We start from the raw sequence: 22150 nt of genomic DNA on the forward strand, positions 1-22150 counted from the left end.
AGCTCAAATGTCAGGTTACAGCAGGAGCCTGTTTGTCTCCAGGTTTTTCTTTTCGGCAGAACATCTGTTTCACACGATCGGCCAGATCGCTGGTGTGAAAAGCAACTGTTTGCCTCCAGACAACATCCAGGAGTGACAACTGATGCAGAAAACGAGATGAATCCACTCAACCGCTCAACAACCTCTGGATGCATTGATTTGAACTTTTATGCAGAAAATCTTTTGCAACGTTTATGAGGTTCAATTTCTTCATGAGTTCGATTCAAGGAGCAGAAACAAAAGATATAATTCCATTAGATGAGCTTTGTGCCTTTTCAATCATACGTGCCACAAACTACTTTCCTCTTATTCTGGTTTAACAGGAGCCTGTTTTAGTGTGAACATGGAACTTTATAGTTAATTAAAGCCACCATGACCAGTGAGCCGGATCGAGCCAGATATACAGTACATTGAATTGCAGCCAATTTTCAGCTTTAATATTTTAGTGTAAAAAAACTGGCACCATCGCCAGCTTCAAATTCCCACTCGTTAAATATTTCAGGTTATGAGACAATATTCTCAACAGCTTGAAATTAACTTGTGTTAATTAGCATGTTACCTAATTTTAAAATGATGAACCTGGTAAACATCACAGGCTGATAATCCATCTTGTAGTATTGTCACTGTGAACATGTTAGTGTGCTGATTCAGGCCGCAGAATGTCTTCTTGTAAAACAGGAGAGAACATGTATTCTTCTCGTGTCGCCGGCGCCAGAAAACAGCCAGAGCTACATTTACATAAAAGCTGCGACATTTCGTCCCGACTGTGTGAAAATGTCGTAAGTCAGAAAGCAGCAGCTGTAGGCAGCCAGCGCGGTAAAAATCCCTGAATACTCAATGACCATTAGGAGGTCTTGACCTTCCAGTAAATGTGTCACGGTGATAAACGGCTGCTGTGACGGACACTTGAGTTATTGGCAAGACTCTTTCAGTTTGGTTAAAAAGTCACAATTGTTCTGATGCACCAGTCAAATCTAAACGTTAGAATTTAGTTTAGAGAATTTTTATGAAGCGATATCTATCAGAGCTTTTTTAGGGACAAGGGTAACGCAAGACTGAGATGTTGTTTCGTAAGAAGATAAGGTCAGCCGTGTGGGACGACAGAAGTGTTTGCCTCTGGTAACACGATCTCAATAACACAGAGAGGCTTCAGAAACAATAACACAACAACTAAGCTGCAATAAAAGTTTTTCGTACAATTCCAAGAAGAAGAGATTTTCTGTTGCAGGAGTGACGGGCAGATTTCTTGAACTCTGATGGACGTGACCCAGCTGGTCAGCACAGAGAGGGGAGTCATTTGTTCGTAAATATGGCCGATAAAATCAGTCTGCTGCTGCTGTTGTGCAGGACCAGGTACGCACTTCAGACAAGGCCAGGCACATACCTGGAGGCTGGAATTTTATCAGAAGCATATTTACCACTATTTCATGTCAGACCATGATGACAGACAGGCCGGGAGTTCGTCTGATCACTAAACGCCTACAAAGTGCAAAGGGATTTTTCTTTTTTCCCCCCAATTCTCTGAAAAGAATAATATTTGCTCCAGTTGCTTCGTTTTCTGGATCATAATAAGTAATTAAATTAATTTTAAGACTTGGTTTTCAGTGAATGAGCTTGACAATGGATTTAAAAATACTTTAAAAAACAGACATTAAAATATCTTTTATTGCCTTTGTGGTTTCTGATGAACAATATCTCACTGAAAACAAAACTATAAAATTCTCCATATTCAACAGTTTACACAAAATATGACGACTTGTGGGCAGAAACATAAAACGGTACAATATTACAATAACCCTCTTTAATAATACCAAATATATATGAAGCTGATTTTCATTGTTTTGTTCAGAACACATGTAAAGTGTAATTCAAGCTACACGAGACTGAACGGTCTGAATGCATCAAGTATCTCAAGAGAACTGAGATGAGACAAACTTCCAAATCGAAGATCCTCACTCCCTTCGTCAGAATCTTTACTTTTTTTTTTTTTTAACGCAGACCCTGGTTGTGATTTAACCACTTAAACCAAAGTGCAATAGAATTCATCTTTACCGTGAAGGGAGTGGATACTAAATTAGCTTAAGGACGCCACCTTGTGCCCATAAGCAGGAAGCACAATATAAAATCAAAAGGTCTTTTTTTTACATTGATGACATTTTGACACATCACAGCAGGCAAACAAACAAATAATAAAATGAATGGTGGATGATTTCAATTTTTGGTTTCAATGCCCTGGTATTATGAAGACAGACTCACAGTCACACTGTCGAAACAAAACACTCATTATTAATGTCGTTAATATCAACTCGGCACGTCCTCCTGTGACAAGTCGACATGTCTGCAGCGGAAAAAGGACTAAATCGACATATTTACAGTCATTTCAGTCACATTTCTAAAGGAAGGTCACTGCATTAACACAACACAAGCACAGTCAGAGTTCAGTGGTGGATACTCTGCATATAATACAAGACAACTCACAGGCAAAGTAAACCACCACAGCAACGTCATTAAGTCATTAAATAGCAGAGACACAAAGTCTACATGACCACACTGAATGTTTATTGGATCGCAGCAGGAAGGCTGCACCCGTCATTTAGAGGAAAACTGAGGTGTTTTACTTCTGGCATTTCCATTTGGGACAAGAGCAAAAAATTACACGAGACGAATTTCACCCTGTGATGTAAACTAAATATTCTATAGTAAAACGAAGGTGGAGGCAAAACGTAAAGATGTATGTGATGATTTCCCTTAATTCTGCATAATCTTCTAAAATTCTCCGGAGGGGCTGAATGCAAGAACATGAATGTTCGAGTCAGTAGCTGCGGAAATTTTCTGGAGTTTCTCCTGCCAGCCCCCCCCCCCCCCCCCCCCGAGTTCAAGCCTCTGGATAAAAGATACTCTGGAGGATTCACCTCGAGCAATCGCACGTGTCGATGTGTTTCTAACGCGGGAAAAACACAAAACTGACAAAAGCTAAAAGAATACAAATATCTCAGGAAGAAAACGAGAGGTCCTACTTGAGACGTCAGCTTGCAAAGACGCCAGGATAAAAGGTTTTGGTGATAAGGGCTGACTCTGAAGTAAACAAAAAAAAACACCATCTCTACTGCGGAAAGTTTACATTACGTCCAGCCTCCTGCTGCGCCACCCCTCCCCGAAACCCTCCAGAGATTTTCCTGCTATAGTGAACGTGACTGACGGCAGAATCTCCTGCTGCTTTGTTTGTGTCTGAAAGGTAAACTCAGAAGAAAGTCCGGACCCACTTGTGCGGACAGTTTCTGGAGTTCTCGTCTGAAAACGGCTCCAGTGTCTCTGGGAGAGAGCCGGGAAGTAAACTCTCGTCAAAAATTTAAAAAACGTCAGTAAAACACCTGAATTTTCCTTAAAATGTTGGAAAACAGTTACAGGGATTTACCATAATCTAAGATCTTAGGTTGAGATTTTTGCAGTGAGACTTTCCTCAACTCTTGTTTATCCTAATATCCCACTGATATAAAGCTTTTCCTTCAAATGAGCTGGCACACATTTGAAAACAAAACAAATACTATCATATTGCAAAATAGCCAAACGTTCGCTTCCTACTCGACCACTTTGCTAATGTTGGTGAATGTTCTCTGCAGAGATAAAATCTTTAAATTAGAATACGGTGCCTTGTTGCCGGAGGGTTCAGGCCTCAGTCTACATTTTGCCTGAGGATCCGTTTCTCTTCCTCTACGAAGTTCTTGTCTGAGGTGGCCTGACCCATGTCCCTCTTCCTCTTCTCCTTCTGCTGGAAGGTCTCCACTCGCCGCTTCTTGGCAGAGACGGCTGCTTGGTCTGATTCGTCGTCTTAAAATCAGAGGGGTCAGTGGTAGTTGGTTGGATGATTTTGGTGGAAGCATTAGGGGAGAGTAGAAAATAATGTTTTTTTTAATAACTTGACAGAGCACTATTTAAAAATAAAAAAGGATAATGGCAACAGAGAAGGCACAGGTCTTGTTTTGGGGATTTTTTTGGTTTGTGTTTGGTAATTTTGTGGCACCCAACATCTATTTTCCACCAAGACGGGCGGAGGAGTGATGTGGAAGTTGTGTTTTGTTTTTGGTACCTTTCAAGTCATACCGAGGTTTGAGTTGGCAAAGGGCACAACCACAGACCTCTCTAAGATATAAATCACCAAGGAGTGATGGTGTAGTGTCATATTATCAAAGACCTGGTGTGATAACATCTGGGAGAACTAAGTGTTGATTTCACCAGATGTAATTCTGACATGTGAGTGTGAAACTTTCTGCTGTCATTGCTCTGCAGGACTCACCTGAGTCTGATGGTTGCTCCTCTGTTGGTAAGAACTGGGCGTTGCCGGTGAAAGGCTGAGGCGCGTCTTCCCCGTTGTCTTCGTACACGTTGGACCACTTTATGGCCATGTCCATTCCTGGAGGAGGTCCCTTCTTCTTCTCTGGTTCTGCAGCGTAGCTCTCAGGAGGCGGCACAGCGTTTGTCTTCCATGGCTTGAACTGTCTGGCAGGCTTCAGGTAACCGAGGAGAAGAAATAATGTGGAAAGAAAAGGTTCAGGAAAGCTACAAACCAACAAATGAGCTGCAACCACCTTAGTCTTTAATGGAGGGACATTCTCAAGTAAACATGCAGCATTGCTGAGTTTACATATACAGTATATTTCAAATCCTATTGACCCTAACCTGTTCATTACAATATAGACAATAACACATTGGTCATAGCTGACACTCAAGTACTCAAAAAGTACTTCTTCAAACGTCGGATAACTACTGAAACAAAAACACAACATGGCTCCATACGGCTGCTGTGATGTCACCAAAGTGTCCAGATGCCCCGACATTCAAATTCAACTTGAAACGAGGTCATTCACTCCAAGTTTTTAGCCTAAAACTACTAAAAATACATTTTCTTTTTTACGTTAGTCACCAATTACTTCACTTCTATTGGATTTGGCTGCAACGCTGTTCGCCTCTGAAACTCCAGAAGTGTTTTGCGGACTCACACACATAGTGGTGAGTAGATGATGAGTGAATTTTCATTTTTCAGTGAACTATCTTTAATTAAGGAGCAAATAGTGGGGGGGGGGGGGGGGGGCAGGGGGGCCCAGCAGCAGCTGTTTGCCCCTGGCCCCCCTCTATCCGGCCATGGTGGTAATTGTGCAGGTGGAGAAGAATCAATCATGATGGAAGTTCTCAATATATTCATGATCATTGTTATAATTGTTATTGTGAGCAGCTGTGAGGAGACTCGCGGGTCTGCTGACTTTGACTCACCTCCTCCGGGGCTTTGACGCTCAGACTCTCCCAGTCGATCTGCTTGTTCAGCGGGTTGTAGAGGAACGCGGGTTTGGACACGGACCGGAACAGCTCGTCGGGTTTGGGGAGAGGAGCTCCGCCGGCCGCTCCTCTGCTGCCACCGTGCTGCGACGACTCGGCTTCCCCTCCCGGAGCCTCGGTCCCCGGCTTCTTCTTCCGCCCGCCCCGCTCCTCCTCGTCCGAGTCGCTGCTGTCGCTCAGGTCATCGTAGCTGGAAAAGAAGCCCAGAGAGCCGGAGGTCTTCTCCTCCGACATGACGCCGAGGTTGGTTGTTCCGCGGAGAGTCGAGCTGGGTCACGATGAAAACGACGTGAAGGAGAAAACAGGCTGATTCTGAGGAGGTGGTGCCGCAGGATTTTACTCCATTTTGAATCAGCCTCCCAAACAGTCGTAAAGCACAGGGAGAGTGTCGCGACGACTGTCGTAAAGACTTTTATCATAGGAGCAGGCCGAGTAAATACCATCATTTCAAACACCACACTACTGCAACTACTACAACAAAGGTACTACTACTACAACTACTATTACTCTTACTACTACTACTAATACCACTACCACTACCATAACTATAGCTACTACTTCTACTACAATCGCCACTATTACTACTACTACTACCACTACTTCTACTATTACTTCTACTTCTACTACTACCGCCACTACAACTTCTTCTACTACTGCAACTACTACTACTACTAATACCACTACTTCTACTATAACTATTGCTACTACTTCTACTACTACTACTACCACTACTTCTACTACTACCGCCACTACTACTACTACCATTAATTCTACTATTACTCTTACTATTACTACTACTTCTACTATAACTATTACTTCTACTTCTACTACTACCGCCACTACAACTTCTTCTACTACTGCAACTACTACTACTACTAATACCACTACTTCTATATAACTATAAGCTATTGACGCAACCTAATGATATTTTCAAAGCCTGCCATGTCTATACTACGCAGATATTATCTCTGTGTGCACAACTTGTTTATCTTGAGCACACCAGATATATATATATACATATATATATATATATATACATATATATATATATATATATATATATATATATATATATATATATATATATATATCTTCTTCCCTCTAGATAATTATCTAGATAATCATGATATGTAGAATAGATTACGATACTCATAACAGATTGGTCTTCAGTGGAAAAGGAGAGAGGTTGAGTGCAGTGTGAGTGCATCTATGAATGCCTCTGCTGAGCCATGAGGACCTGATGTCCCCACATTCTCTGTAGTGTTCATGGTTTATTGTGCTGTGGCTCAGTGTACCAGTGCGTTCATCGGCTTGTGGATCATTTGGACACAAAGGAATGTTTGGAGTTTTTGGAAGACGCCCAAAGAAACAAATGTATGTACAACCTATGACCACTAGAGAGCAATGTGGTATTACCAGTGAAAATAAAGAGGTGCCCAGAGGAAGTGATATGAAAAAAAAAGCTTGAGTGAAAACAAACAGGTTGGCAATTTTACTGCACATTTATAAACTTAATTTCTTTTCATAGCAAATAAATAGTCTCTAACAGAACATGTCGTTCTCTTATAGATTCATAGGATTCAAAGTTTGTTTCTATATCGCAAACAGACTGACCACCTTAGCGACCCTCTGCTCATTCCTGCCGCATCATGAATTCCCAATAATTAAAAGCCTCTCTAGTTTTTCTCAGTCAGACTGAGCAGGACCAGCCTTCGCTCTCACACGCAGGTCAAACACCTACTAAAATTCACCGAAACATAACTCTACCAAATATGCTGCTCAAAATTTCTCTGTGCTCGCGCAATAATAGCAATGCAGGTGCTCTAAAGAAGGTGCTTTTGCATTTTTTGTGGTGAACGTGAGGTCAAATCTGTGCAGAGATTTACTGGAAGTCCAGTCTGAACAGATCCTGAGGGCGAAGGTAAAGTTCATGTGCAAGTGAAAAAAATGTGGGGCGAAGACACATCTTTTTGTTGAGGCTGGTCGTTCTGCGTCTTCTTCTTTGGCGTCAGCTCGTCCTCTTCATGATTAATCATAGGCTAATTGCAGAATCATCATCTCCAGCAGCTGCAGTAGTTATAGTAGAAACAGGAATTTAAAAAATAGTTTAAAAAGTGGGCCCTCAAGTAAACTAGGACAAGCTGGTGTTGCTCTGTAGTTTTGAAAGATTGCTGACTGGCTGATTATACCTTTCTGCTTTTAAAAAGACATAAATTATGGGGACATAAGTTTGTGTAAAACAGGGACGTGTGTGACTGGTGGGACGTATTTCATGTTATTACAACCCATAGTTATTGCCAGTGGAGTTTTTGCTCTGGTCACTGCACGTCAAGCAGAAAGGCCGACAGGATAGTCTTGTTTTGACAGGGAGAACTCTGCTTCTTGTGCAAATGGTAAAGAGAAGAGTGATTTGTTTCACACTGTCTTGTTGTTGATCTTCTTTGTCAACAGAAGCCGCAGAATCAATGAATCCTTTTAAATTTTAAATTCCTTCTACAAAGCCTGCAGCGTTTTAAAAAAGACGTGACCTCCGTGGTACCAAACCATCAGAGGTGGTTCTCTTTCTGCCCTCGCTGCATTTGATTTCGTTTAGTATTGTTGGCGAAACTAATCAAAAAGACATCCAACTTTTTTTGGAAATCCGTTTTGTATATTTTGTGTAATCTTGCTCACAAAAGAACCAACCAACAGACAGACAGGGGTGAAAACACAAACTCCATGAACTCCATATTGTATGAACATTTCAGATACAATAATAACAATTATATTAAGTTGGAAAAATGAGGCCATGAAATCCAGATACAATTAAATAGTTGAGTCAGCTTCAATCAGCAATTCGTATCTGTTTAAACAAATATATGAAAAGAAATCAAATAAATTGTTAAATAAAAGCATTATCTTCTCATATTTAATATTTATACTTCTTAAAACAAGTCAAAGTAAAGTAACTCAATTTCTCCTCAATTTCTATCGTTTCATCCAAATGAACCAGGATGTGTGCAAAAATTTAAACAAGTGATTTTTTTTTTTTGCTTTAGTCAGCTCTTTTGTTGGACTGCAGGCGAGTTTCCTCTTGTATATTTTTCTTTATGTACACAGCCTTACACTGACAGATATACTATTGACTAATAATCTGCATGGATAGCTCAAGGCTCCTTTTCCTCCCTTAGGAGCTGAGGAGTTTCTGACTGATGCATGTTGTTTTTCTAATCATCTCCTGGGTTCTGGGCCGCTTCATAAATGAAACAGAAGTTGACTCTTCCCTCGACTTCACTTCGGTTTCTTCGATCTCCGCAGAGTTCGACGCTGGTGTGAGAAATTCCCCATGGAGACAAAAAGCCACACCTCTCCACGTCTCTGTTTAATCTTCTGTAGCTGCTCATGATATCTCAGAAGTCTTTATTTTATGCTCGGGCCTCAGCTCAGATAAGAGCACATCTGTGACAATGCATGTAGCAGCGGGTGTTTCACTCATGTTTTAGAAGCGATGGTGGATGTTTGCCTCTCTCTCTTTTTGTTGTTCTTGTTTTCCTACCTCATGAAGATAAATGTAGTGTTTCTTAGCGTTTTGGATCCTAATTGTACAAATCCTGTTTACAATTGACATAATTAAACACATGTTCATGATCGTGAAGTTGCCAAAGAACACCTGCAGGATGAAAAAAGAAGTGGTTTGGTTATGTACTCATAAAACACAGATGGATGTCATGTTTTTTTTTAACCAACAGACAACGATGTGGCTGAGGCATCTTCCTGACTCTGTGTTTCAGCCTCTTCTGGTAAAATCCAGCTGTTGTCACAGACATCTTCTTTCATTTCTGCCTCTTTTTATCTGTGATTGGTTAAACGCTCAATAAGAGAAAATGAAGACTGGAAGTTTAATATTTTTACTCAGTCTACACTGTCTGCTTTAGTGTTTGTCAAATAATATGAGTTTAAACTTAATGTTGAAGCTGTTATAACTGAGTCAAACTCTGGCTGATGCTTTGCAAAACCATTATATACAGGGATTCAGTGTTTTCAATCTGGACATTTTAGAGAAAAGCGTAAATATGCATACAGACTGCCCTCTACTGGTTGAAACCCTCCTATTGCAAGTGAATTTTGCCACTGGTTGATCTGGAAGCAGCTTACGTCACCAACCACCTCCTCATCGAATATAAACCCACGTCTCAAACTCTGCAGATTGTGGAGAGTGAAGTTTGCATGGATAGAGTTACATTACCGCTCAGAGACTGCATCCACCCTCTCCTGCACTTGTAATGCCTCAGCTATGAGAGCTCCGCTTTCAATCAATCAACCGATCAACCAACCAACCAACCAATGAAACAACCATTTAAACGACCAAACAACCAACTCACCTCCCAACCAACCAAACAACCGATTAAACGACCTACAACCAACCAAACAACCAGCCAATTAATCAAACTCACCTTATTTATTTAGCACCTTTCATACAATGTTACAATTTATGAATAAAATTATAATTAACTAAATTGAAATAAAGCCATAGTTTCTGACTGTATAATGTGATGCAGCTGGAGCTGTAAGAATTAAAAACTCATGTTAAATACAGCGTAGTGTTTTATTCTTCCACAGCATTCAGCAATAAAATATAATGGTAACAATTAAAAGATCAAACTCAAAGCAGCACCTGTGGAAATAATGCATTCATCCTCACGTCCTCTCCCTGCATTAATCAGTATCTTTAATTTCTCAGTTTTTCCATTTGTCTTTCCATTTGAATTCAACACTAATATGACGAAGTGTAAAAGAGGTGGAAATAACATGTAGTATCATGACCGCTCTTTTTCCTGAAAGAGAAAAAAAGAGCTGTTGGAAGTGAAGAGGCGACATTCATGTCAAAACATGTGCTTTATAAATATACACGCTGAGTGCACATGTAAAATGTTTCTATCTCTGTTCTTAAAAACTGTGTTGCCCTCTCTTCTCTTCCTCGGTTCTGCTTTTCTTCCTCCTGTTTTTGGATCCACAGCTTCTTTCTGGCACGTGCACTCGTATCCTCCACCACCATGTTTCCTCTGGTCATCTAACACTACGATTTCAAACCTGAGAGATGGCATTCTTTGGCTCATTACATTAACTCCGGGCTCTGTTTGCAGTGCGGCCTGTCTGGGCTCGTGGCTGGAGGCCAGAAAGGGATCCAACCGACTGGTGTGGCAAGAGAAAGTAAGAAAAGAAAAAAGTGGGGTGCTGCAGGGAGGTGTGTGCGATGAAGGTGAAAAGAACATTTTGCGGGTGAGGTGTGATGCAAGCAGGGGTGGGTGTTGGGGAGCGATCATCCCCATCACATGTTCCAAGGTGTCCTGCGGTGTGATGGCTGCGGGCTAAGCACACACAGTACACTCAACCCTGTGCCCTTCCTCATGCTTTGATTCTCGCCGCTCTCTCCCTCCGCCGCAGCCTCCACAACATGTCTGTGCAGAGGCACCAACACCCGGGCTCATTCATACAGAAGGACACGTTTGATAGGGTTAGTCAGTGGGTTCGAAAGGCAGGTCACCTTTTTACTTTATTTCAGCGCTGCTCTCCTGCACGGGATGGATGTTAGAATGATAAATGATTACTGCATGAGGTAACCGCACTGTCAGCTTTTGATTATGGCTTCTAATTGTGTACATGTTTCACTGCGTTAAAACACGCCGAGGAAAAACTACAGGGGGGGGAGAGTCCAATGAAACCTCACTGTCCAGAACATTTCATATGCAGCTTGTTAACATGTAAATAAATGTCTGCAGGGAAGTTCTCTGAAGAATCTTTTCTTTTAAGTTATAGTGGTGCCATCAGTTCAAATTTTAAATAGGATTCATCAGACGATCTGTAGGTTTGCAGGCTGTGGTGTTGCACATTTGCATCTTTTGGCTCTTGGCTATTCTTTTTTTCTGGTAATGCTCTTAGCTGTTGTCCGGTTGTGTGGTCTAATGTCCGGAAAACATGTGACAATGATGTTTCTTTTTCTTTTCCAGATGTAGATGCTCTTTTAAAGTAGAGTCGAGATGTTTTGGGGAGAATTTAACCCTGAAAACAATCTCACTCAGATGCTCACATTAAAAACAAGTCCACAATCCAATATTGACTTTTATAGAAAGAGAATTACACCGGACCTGATGGTGCACAAAAACAAGCTGGAGGAGAATTCTTTTCTATGTTTGCCGATGAGATTCAAGGCTGTCTGCAAAACAGATTGGTCACTGCATGGACAGGCCTCCCCATCTGTATGTTCTGCACATGTCACAGAGGAATGCTTTGAGCTGGGGCCAGCAACATCTACTTTTCGAAGGCATAATTCAAATGGCTCCCATTCAATTCCATCTGACAATCATCTCTAGCAAACCGGAGAGGACACAGAAGACAGGGAATCCTCTGCTCCATACCAGGAGGAGGATGTAAAGCACAGGTTAAGTCAGTAATTCAAATCCTGCACTTGAAGCTTTCAAACCAATCAGCCCGTTCCAAAGCTGTCTGTTGGCCAACTATTGACCTTCTTCTGAAAAAGACGTTATTTCGATAATAATGTTAACATGAGTTTCTAATATTCCATTCATATCCCTGTTAACATGTTCATGGTGTGATCTGATTATGACTCACATCCTTGTCATGTCCATTACCTCATATGTCCAATGTTCCTGCAACCTCTTTGAAAATATCACCATCGGGAAGTTTGTGCCCTTCTAAAAACTTCATTATATAACTTTCCCTTAAAACACGTAGCAAAACTAAGATTTCTTTTTTTCTTTATCATATCAATGTCAGAATGTTGGTGTCGATGGAAACATAGTCGATGACACGGACCGCTGGTCCCCTGTCAAAATGACCAAATTCAACACTGCACTTCCTTAGGCCCTTAAGAATAAATGGTTCTGAGCTATGCGTTACAGACAGAAGACAAATGTTATCTACAAAATACCTGAAGACACGTCATCATGTCTGGAGCTATAATCCATAAGAATGAAGCCTATAGAAGAGAGGTTAAGTGAGGCTTTGCTTTTTTGGATTTCTGGCTGAGGTGAGAAGATTAATACAGTAGCATCTGTCCAGTAAATATATAACCAATGTTTGGGCTTTTTCCCAAACTTTCAAAATATTCCTTCAAACAATAACTTATAATTCGTCTGCCATGCTACTGGCATTAGAGGAACGACTGGAAGCTTTGGCCTGAGCTTCTCCTTATACCCTCTGTTCCTGTGCCAGTCGTCCTCCTGCTGTAGGTCTGCTATGTGATGCATGAAAGGGATTGGGGGGGGGCACATTTCACACCTTGGGGGCAGCATGTTGGGGGACTTATGAACAGAGTGTGCACCTGGCTGAAAAGAAAAAAAGGAGATGTCCCCCCCCCCCCAGCCTCAGACATGGTTTGTAGATCAAAGCAGTAATCCCTGTTCCACCCTGTCCCACACTGTCGTTGTCCTCCTACACCCTCTCCTCCTCAGAGTCCTCAGAGCGCTTCATGTTTCCGTCTCCGTGTTTGTTCTGCTTCTTCGACATTCTGAGGCGTAAACTCTATTAAAACCCACCCCTCGTCCCTTCCATATACATATATGTGAAGTACCTGTTTCCCCCGACGCTCACGGTGAACCCTGAAGCCCCGGCTGTGGGATTTTCTGACTCATTAGCTCTGCTCAGTCAAGTGGAGCTGCCCTGCGGATTCCTTCCAGCCAAGTTCACCAACCCAGCCAGCGGCCCCGACTGTGAGGTGATAGGAGAGAGGGGGTCCAGCCATTGGACCCCGTCGCGACTTTGTTTAGTGTGAAATGAGACGAGGAGGAGGAGGCGAGGACGAGGAGGAGCAGCAACACGGTGGTGGCAATCAAGGCCTTTGCAATTTTGATGCAGCAGGCTTTGGGCAGCACCCTAACGCAGTGCAGCGTATTTAACGCAGCTTAGCAGCATAGTTACACGAGTGTTAACGCCTGTCAGTTAAACCGTTGCTTGTCTTGGCAGCAGGTGTCTGTTTGACCCTGGGTCTAATGTGTAGACGCTGTCCTGTTGACCTGGACTGTTTGAAGGAGTACGACGAGCACGGAGCTACGTGGAAAGGAGGGGAGCACCTTTTCACACCAACATTCCCGAAAGGTTTAGCATTGACCTGAACTGTTTAAAAAGATGAGGGTTGCTCTCATCACACGTTCTCTGACATTTGAACATTGTATTTTTGGAGGAATCTGACCAAAACAAAGTTTAAAGGTCATTAGTTCAAAAAAGACATGGATGTGTGAAAGCTTTGTCTTCGTGACTTTTGAAATTTCCTTCCAGGCTGGAATACTCCAGCCAGACTTCATCCTCACGGTATGAAATCGTGCTTGTCGGCGGCAGAGGTCAAAGAGTTTGCTCCGTTTTAGGAGGCGACAGCTGACGTTAGCTTTGAATGACAAGTTCATCCAAAGCAAACCAGAGTCACAGATACAGAAACATACGGATTTATCACATAAAGGAGGCATTGATTATGCTCCAGAAGCAATAAGTTGGGCAGCCAAGTTACCAGAACAGGTTGTCACTACCTTCTCAATGGAGCCTATATGAGCCTTTTTTCACTGCTGGTCTTTATTTTGGACTTGTTATAGAAAGAAAAGCAAAGGATGAAGAAGACTGGCACTAAGTTGAGTGCAAACCTCTGCCAAGGCCTAACAGTCCCCTTTTTAAAACACATTTAAATTGACTACCTCCTTTTCATTTGGATCTGCTCCACAAATATCAGTCCAATAAACAAAACAGTTTTTTTTCATTAAGATCCATGAAATATTCTCTGAGAAATTAATCTTGCAAAGCTCCAGAAAGAGGAAACACATTCCTGGATCCACACCAAAACGTAATGGAGTCTTAATTTGGTCATGCACCGCCCCTTCCATTTTATGAAACTCAGCAATCAAACAAACAAACAAACATAAACATGATAGATTTACAGCGGTCAGTTGCTCCTCTCTGGGATTTTCATGTCCGGTGAGTGTGTTCTGATTTGCTGTGTTATGATAATCCATCATTTAACTATACCACTTATCCTTTGAGGGGAAGTTTTTTAAAACTTCTAAACAATCAACAGATCCAGTGGCTGTGTGTGTGTGATGAGGACAGGAGAGGTTTGAGGTTTTACTCAGTCTCTCCCCACCTGGTCACATTAATCCACTGTCGAGTTGACCAACATCACACTGTTGTATTTCCAAATGTTATGTTCTCTTGTTTGTTATAATTAAGTTATTTGATGCTATAAAAACAGGGTGAAACGTCATGATTGACAGCTCAGACTGATTTACGTTACTGGGCAGACTCTGGCTCCAAATCATGTCAAGAGCGCAAGATGTTGGCAACAGGCTATTAAGGCTTCATTTTCTGGGAGGAAGAAGTTATGCATTGTCCATCTTTGTCTGGAGTCTACGACAAAAAGAGAAGTTAGAGCTCCTGTCTGTAATCGCAATATTTTGGATAGTGGGAGGAAGTGATGCGTCATCCATCTGAATTAACAATCTATTACAGCCCCTCATAGGTCGCTGAAGCTGCTGTACAGCAGGTTTGTGATGTGCTGTGGGATTTTTTTAATTCAATAAACCTGTAGCTACAGAGATCTTCCTTCTTCTATTTCTGGGAGTCATTCACTCACAACAGAGCTGCATTCAAACAGAGTAAATAACAGGACTGTGAAGAGAAACAGACCAAGGTGCTGAGAAGATTTAATCTCTTCCTCCTAAAGGGAATATTACCAGCTTCCTGTTTTGTTTTACCCATTTCTGGACTCTTCCCTCCAACGCTGTTCACAAATGTGCACCGTATTTTTCTTGGCACTGTTTCTGTTTGAGAGGGGGGAAAATGGGGGGGAATAATGGGGCTTAACAGATATAGCTCTGTGACATGAGAAGATCAAGTGTCCTTGTCTCTGTGCTGTAAATAAATGCTGAAGAATTAGAGTGGACCAGCAGCCGGAGTCTCTGGAACGACAACACGGTTGTTTATCCCTGAAACACCTGACGACACACACAGGGTAGCCTGAATAAAGAATGTGGGATTTTATTTTAAGTGCATCACACAACAAACTCTCAGACGTTCATCTTGTTTCATTTAGGTACATCCCCTATAATTTAGCATCAGCTTCCTTTGTATTGTGTGTGTGTGTGTCTTAACTCATGCCACAGGCTACTCATTTAGAGGAAATTGTTCACAGATCTTCACTTGATCATTGTCTCGATCAGCAAAGAGGTTTCTTTTCATTGAATTCATTTTTGGACCTTGTCACTGGCCTCATGGTGGTTTTTTTTACTTTTCCATGTGTGTTCTTTCTTTTTATTGAAGATTAGCTCTGTTTTATGTTGTCATGTCTTTAACTAATATCGACAGAAGTGATGGATGCATTTGTCTATTGCATCTGTGGTTGTGGAAAGTGACTGAATTATCAGATCTGGTAGTTTTGATTGATGGATTGATTGAAGTTTTAACAGTTGGCACACATCTGTTGGTTTTGACGCTATGAGACTATTTTTATTCTATTTTCACTTGCTCACTTGTTTGCCTCATTTGTGACTATTCACTGTTGGAACAAATCAATTTCATGGGATCAATATTGATTCATCTCATCTTATCCTAAAATATATTTAGCAAGTTTTTCACACTTAATACTCACTTAACCACTAGATTTTAAAAAGTGCAAAGTTTCAAAGTGTGTGTAAATCTTTTTTTAGATTAGAATCTGCCTCTTGATAGAGCGTGTTACATGATATACAGTGACCACAGCTGACATAACCTCTGTCTTGGCCAGTTTAATGTTTGGGTTTCCATCATGTCCTGTGTCCAGCAGAGCCCGTCAGCTCAAAACAGTCTGGAAGTCATGACAGCGTTGACTGCAGGGGTGACTCAGTCTAGACTTGTGGAGTGAATCTATTATTTCTTTTCAGGGTGGCAGCAGGACGTGTTCCCAGAAAAAAAATGTCCATGTTGTTTTGTCCAAATCCAGCAGGAAGATGAGCCACACATGTTCAAATGATCCATTTGTGTTTCCGTGAAATGAATAAAGACGTGTTACATTAAAAAAACCGGTAACTTGTGAAAACTTGTGTTTAGATATGAGCCAGGCAGAATGAAGTGTGTTCGATATCTATAGTTATATCACTAATATTACCACAAATTTGGCAAAACACACAGAAATACAAATATTTCCTTATTCTTTTCCGTAATCATCTGAAAATCACAGGTGAACATGTACTTTTCATATCTTTGCAATGGTTTAAAAGGAGGCCTTCGATTTATATTAATAATAACACTGTCTGTCAGCAACAAGACTTGATGACTAATATGACAACTGCTATAGATGACGGGAGGTCTTGCTAATCCTGCCGTCATCTCAGATCCACTTAAGGAGATTTTAGGTTAAATAATTGAAGTCTTTAATCTGAGTGACACTGACCAGACTTCACCGATCACCTCCTTTAACCTCGGTCTCCATCAGGGTTCTCCGCCGGATGTCTCTGATTTATGAATGGAGGCCTTTCACCCCGTTAACTCACACTGTAGGAAATTCTTAATCTCTTGTCTCTTTTATCCAAGAAGTTACCTAAGCCTTTACTCTTTTATGTCTATGTAATTCTGCTGCTGGCTGCCTCCATAGCGCGCACACACACACACATATGCCGTAATGATGATGTATTTTGCCGCGAGCCAGCCACACTAAACCTGGCTGCAACACTGATAGCAAACACATGAGGTAGTGTTGATTCTCCATGTGTGTCTGCAGTCTGGATTTTTAACCTGTGTCCGGGCTGACAGGTGGTACCGCTTTGCCCCAGCGGACACACAGACTGTAGGGCAGGGCTATTTTTTGCCCTGGTGACACGGGGCAGCTGATGGATAGAGAGCCTGAGCTTAAAGTAGTGCCGCACATGTAAGGAACAAAAGGTCCCTGCCACCCATGAGTTGCCGGTAAAAGGGACAGAGGACGTGGTGTGCTTTCTGGAAGTGGAAATTTTGTGTGAGACGTGAATCCCATTGAATTCATAGAAATCTTGTAAAGGGAATTTAGCTTTAAAAGCTGCTATAAGCAATATTTTATATAATAACAATGTAATGTATATGAAACATATACGAAACAGGCCATTCACAGTCATTATTGACTTTGCTCACATCTTCCTACACATTGCTTTGGCTTTTTTTTAGATACATCTAACAATTCTTCATTAAAATGTCTAAAAACATCTGGACCTATGTTGTGATCCAAAATGTTTCCAACAATGTTCAGACCAAAAGAAATCACCAATTTCATTCAATGATGTTTCATTTTGTTGCCTTTTAATTGCATCATATCCACTTTACCCGTAGTTTTGTCCGTCTCTGCTATAAAACACTCTGCTAGCCAATTAGCCAGTCGGCAGTTGTTTCAAGCCACTGTTTGTATTGGTCCATCTTAATGGATCAGGATTATTTATTGCTGTTTACTGCGTGACATCAATAAAACTTTAATACATGACCTCATCGATGAACACGATTTGTGTCTGAGATGCAGCGTAATTTTTCATCAAGACAGCAACTCCCATGATCCAGTGCTGCTTCACGACATCATCAGACGAGGTATTTTGTAATTGTTTTGATTGAGAGACCCCTAGTGGCTAAAGTTACATAAATGATGATGTTGTGACTAGCATCCAGCTAGCTAGCTATGACAAGCAGCCATAGTTCATCTGTCTCCAATGATGTGCCGTTTCCTTTTTTAGTGTGGACATTTCTGCTTTTGTTCGCCTTGGATAATGTTTTGTCTGGTTTTTAAATGTTTCCTGCTTGCAGCGGTAGAATGAAGCTGCTATTTCCTACGTGACATTACAGGAAATCCTTCCTTATCTGTAGCACTTATCCTTTGAGGGTTGAAAGGGTTGCTAGAGCCAGTCCCCGCTGACGTCGGGCAAGAGGCAGTGTACACGCTGGAAAGGTCGCCAGTCTATCACAGAGACAAACAACTATTCAAGCTCACATTTACACAGATGGACACCAACAATCCATCCATCAGCTATACTGCTTATTCTTTCAAGGATGGGGGCAATCCCAGCTGCCATTGGGCAAGAGGCAAGGTGGCTCATATCAATCCAAAAGACAATAATATGTCTGTGGTTTATTTATAGCTTGTTTCCACTGTCCTCAAGTGGCAATAGTCATGGTCAGCTGTTGCAGGTTAGTTCACCGCTCTAGAAAGACATGTATATGTCCAACTGCAAAGATTTCCAACAGTTTTGGATCCAAGGTTAATGTTCCCAATCTGAATTTGATCCACTCTGTTTCTTCTTCATGTCTTCTTCACTTCCCTCCTCCTTCAGGGTGTGATTGTGGAAACCAGGGATCACAGCAGGTCTTCTTCTCCTGCAGCAATAAGCGTGTGCCCCCCCCCACCCACCCACCCCCTTTACCGAAACTGGGAACAATTTTCTGTGCAGTTGTTTCTAATCTTCCACAGAACACATTGTTTTTGTGTGTTTGCTCTCCCACGAAATAAATAGTGAGTCTGCTTCTCATCGTCTTTGTTTGAAGTTTTGAGTGGATGCACTCGGGCCTCACTGCTGACTCTGCACGATGGCAGTTTCATGCACAGGTGGGAAGGTGAGTCTTACGAGAGGAAGAGTGGCTGAGTTTTTTCCGTCCGCTGGCCTCACAGGGGTCGTTCACAGCTATAGATGGAGAGACATTCATTTTCAGGACACGTGTAAAAGTCATAAACAGGATGTTTCCTGCTTGTGTCCTCTTTCTCTGTTTTCCTCGAGCTCTCCACCTTTGAAACCTGTGCCAGACAGAGTTTCAAACATTCAGAGTGTTTGTTGAAATCCATTTGAAGTAGCAGATGTAGACTGTATAGATTCGGCCTAAAAATAGTTGGTAATTTATATTATCCGAGCTTTTTTTGGCTCTCACACGGACTTGATGGCAAAGCAGGCTGAGTCACAGTGACAGCGAATTTGGAAAACCGAAGAAGAGCAGGGCGAGCTGAAGACGCCATTTTCCAATCCCTGCAGAAGTGTCATATGGGAGAAACCTGACGGTCCACCTTCACAGAGCCACCATGCATGTGTCAGATGTTGTGACACGTGTCAAAGCTTTCAGAAATGAAAAGATCCTCCCTGCGGTTGGCCTCAAGCCTGTTTAAAAACATCCTAATCTCCGTTTGGATCTCTGAGCTGATATGAGGACTGGGAACATAAAATATGTGAAATCCATTTGTCTTCTGAACTTAGTTTTTCAGAGAAAATTAACTTTGAATGATCAAGTACCCTCCCCCTGTGGCAGTCTCCTTTAAAAAAAAATGTCACTACATGATGGATGTTGATAGACAGATGAACAGCGAGGGCTGCGAGGAAGTCGACTTGAGAGGTAGAGCCAGCCTGCGGTCAAAGCAGACATGTGAAATATTTCTGTTCCTCTTAAAGTGCGGGAGCTGTGGCAGCGAGCTGGTGTGAAGTCTCTCTCGGGTCGAATGCTTCCGGCCATGAAAGAGGGACACGTATCCCTGAACCCTAAATGGCTAAAAATGCCACGAAGGTCGCTCTCGTGCAGCAGTGACGGTGTCCTGTTGTCGCTCCCGCACCTGTGTGATCTCTTCTGACAGCTACTCTATGTCTGAAACCAGACCCAGCCGAGTCTCACGCTGTTCTCCAAGTATCTGAGTGCAACTGAGTTTGGTTTGGTGTTTGTAAATCACACTTCAAATACTTCCAAATATTTTAAAATGTGTGTTTTCCACACATTGTCAAGGAAATAAACTCCTTTTCAGTTTGTGCTGATTAAGACTTTCCCTGTTAAGGTCATCTCCTCACAAAAATGTAGTCATGGGAGAAAGTTTCTCTCCGAGCTTTAGATAAAACAACACTTACTTCTAAAACATGTTTCTTTACAACTAAACTAAACATGATGGAAACTTTTCTTACGTAATGAGAATGTGTTGTTGATTTCTAACTTTGGCTTGAAGCAAATACACTGAACTCAACATGTGTTTGTTCTCTGTCAAGAAATCATCATGCAACCTCCATTTGTAGTGACTACAGCTTTGTGAAAATGTTTTTATGGTCACACTCTCAGTAATTCTATAAACTTTTACTTATATGGTAACAACATACATGCTCTCAATACACTGTACATGGTTAGATGGAGACCTTGCAATATTATAGACAAACACAACAGTTCTCACAATGAGCACAAAACTCCCAACCTAATGAGTCAAAGAATACTTTTTTGTCAGAGTTACCTTGTTCTTATCACACTAATGTTCAAATGTTTACTTCTCCAGTAAGTTTGGTTTTAATTATTTATTTGATATAAAACCAGAACGAAATGTCAGGATTGTCAGTTTAGACTGACTCAAAATGGCCGCGGCTCCACACCACGATCACTTCTTTGCAAACTCTGGCCCCGAATGACGTCAAAAGTCCAAGATGGCGGCATCCGCATCCATTGACAATGGGAGGAAGTGGAGATGCGTCTTCCATCTTTATATACAAAGATACAATCAGTCTTCATGCTAAGTTGAGTTAGCCAGAGATTCACTGTAGCTTCATGGGCTAAAAGGTGAATAAGCATATTTCAACCCCCAAAAATTCAAACTACAACTTTCTGCTTCTTTATTTTCTGTCTTTTCTTCGATGGTTAAAGTGAAGGCAGGAATTATTGGGGAGATGCCTGAAGGAAGCCCAGGATTTGGACATGAGGATTCAACAGGCTGCGAAATATAATGATTTTCTTTGTGTACTTTCTCAGTCTCTATCACAATTGTTCAACGCTTTATCTTCGCATAAAGATTATCATCATCAGCACTGGCTTCGCTTCACACGGAAAATATATGGGATCAGGCCTAAATTACCCGCGGCCTAATGGTATCACTGCAGATAAGAGAGAACATGCCTTTCAAGCCATTCTCTCAACCCTCTCGAGAAATGAAATGGGATTTTGTATGAGGAACATTGTAGTAAGCAAGCATAAAGCCACTCTCTGTTCCACGGCCAGCTCCTCGGAGAATTCCCGCCAGACAGAGGATCAGCTCCAGAGATGAAAGAGAGGTCAAGGTGGCTTTTTTTCCTCCTCCTCCTCCTCCTCCCTCAAGCAAGCTTCTCCTCTCGCTCCCTCCTCCTCTCGTCCTCTCATCCCAAACTGAGGACAAACAGAGTTGTGCAAAATGAGGGATGATTCAGATATGGGAGTTTGTATACACCAGGGTGGGCCAGGTCATCTGAAGACACCAAAGTACCCAGTACCAACTTTATTGGGATGGATGGATTGGGATAAAACCGTTTCCCCTTCAGTGAGAAACACAAGAGAACTTTTGTAAGTCTTTGGGAGCGAGACCTGATTTAATGGCAGTTGATTTTAGAGGCACAAGGGAAAGACCACAGCAGACAAGCAAGTGTGGGATAATAATTACATCCACAGAATAAAAGAGCAGAAAGGTCTTTATCTTACTCAGCACATTTCTTCTCTTCCTGTTCCTCTTTTCCTGCCAGGAAGCTGTTCTTTTTCTTGGGTGTATTTAAATTTAAGTACAGACACTGCACTGGTTTCACAAGAACTGCTAATTGATGATGTTCGGAAAACCCGAAAATTACCTTACATCCATCATAAGTTTTAAGATGCTGCAGCATGTGATTATGGCTGCAGCTGAGTGGCAGAGGTTTTTAAAAGTTGACAGTCTGGTTTGTTTGACTTCTGCTCAGCATGAGGCACAAACTAATCTGCTGATGGAGCGGCAAGAGACAACACTTGATTTCTTTATGTTAATAGAATACGGTTACACAAAATTAATGATGAAAGAGTTTTT

At 41.7% G+C, this 22150-nt stretch overlaps 1 protein-coding gene across 1 annotated transcript; it reads right to left on the reverse strand.

The window, feature by feature from the left end:
- Window positions 1–1686: 1686 nt before the first annotated feature.
- Window positions 1687–5752, reverse strand: c3h1orf52 (chromosome 3 C1orf52 homolog). The gene is made up of 3 exons (XM_020098559.2): window positions 5308–5752; window positions 4334–4544; window positions 1687–3867 (listed from the first exon to the last, which is right to left on the reverse strand). Exons 1-3 carry the CDS (start codon window positions 5602–5604, stop codon window positions 3713–3715), a joined length of 663 nt encoding a protein of 220 aa, XP_019954118.1. The 5' UTR covers window positions 5605–5752; the 3' UTR covers window positions 1687–3712.
- Between the last annotated feature and the right edge of the window lie 16398 nt (window positions 5753–22150).

Source organism: Paralichthys olivaceus, chromosome 3 (assembly GCF_024713975.1).
Source record: "Paralichthys olivaceus isolate ysfri-2021 chromosome 3, ASM2471397v2, whole genome shotgun sequence".
Classification (NCBI taxonomy): Eukaryota; Metazoa; Chordata; class Actinopteri; order Pleuronectiformes; family Paralichthyidae; genus Paralichthys; species Paralichthys olivaceus.

Excerpts from the sequence above, each read along its gene's own strand:
- c3h1orf52 (XM_020098559.2), bottom strand. The coding sequence starts at position 5,604 with ATGTCGGAGGAGAAGACCTCCGGCTCTCTGGGCTTCTTTTCCAGCTAC. Across the intron at positions 4,545-5,307 it reads GCGTCAAAGCCCCGGAGGAG|CCTGCCAGACAGTTCAAGCC; the intron begins GTGAGTCAAAGT and ends GGTTACCTGAAG. Across the intron at positions 3,868-4,333 it reads GGAGCAACCATCAGACTCAG|ACGACGAATCAGACCAAGCA; the intron begins GTGAGTCCTGCA and ends TCTGATTTTAAG.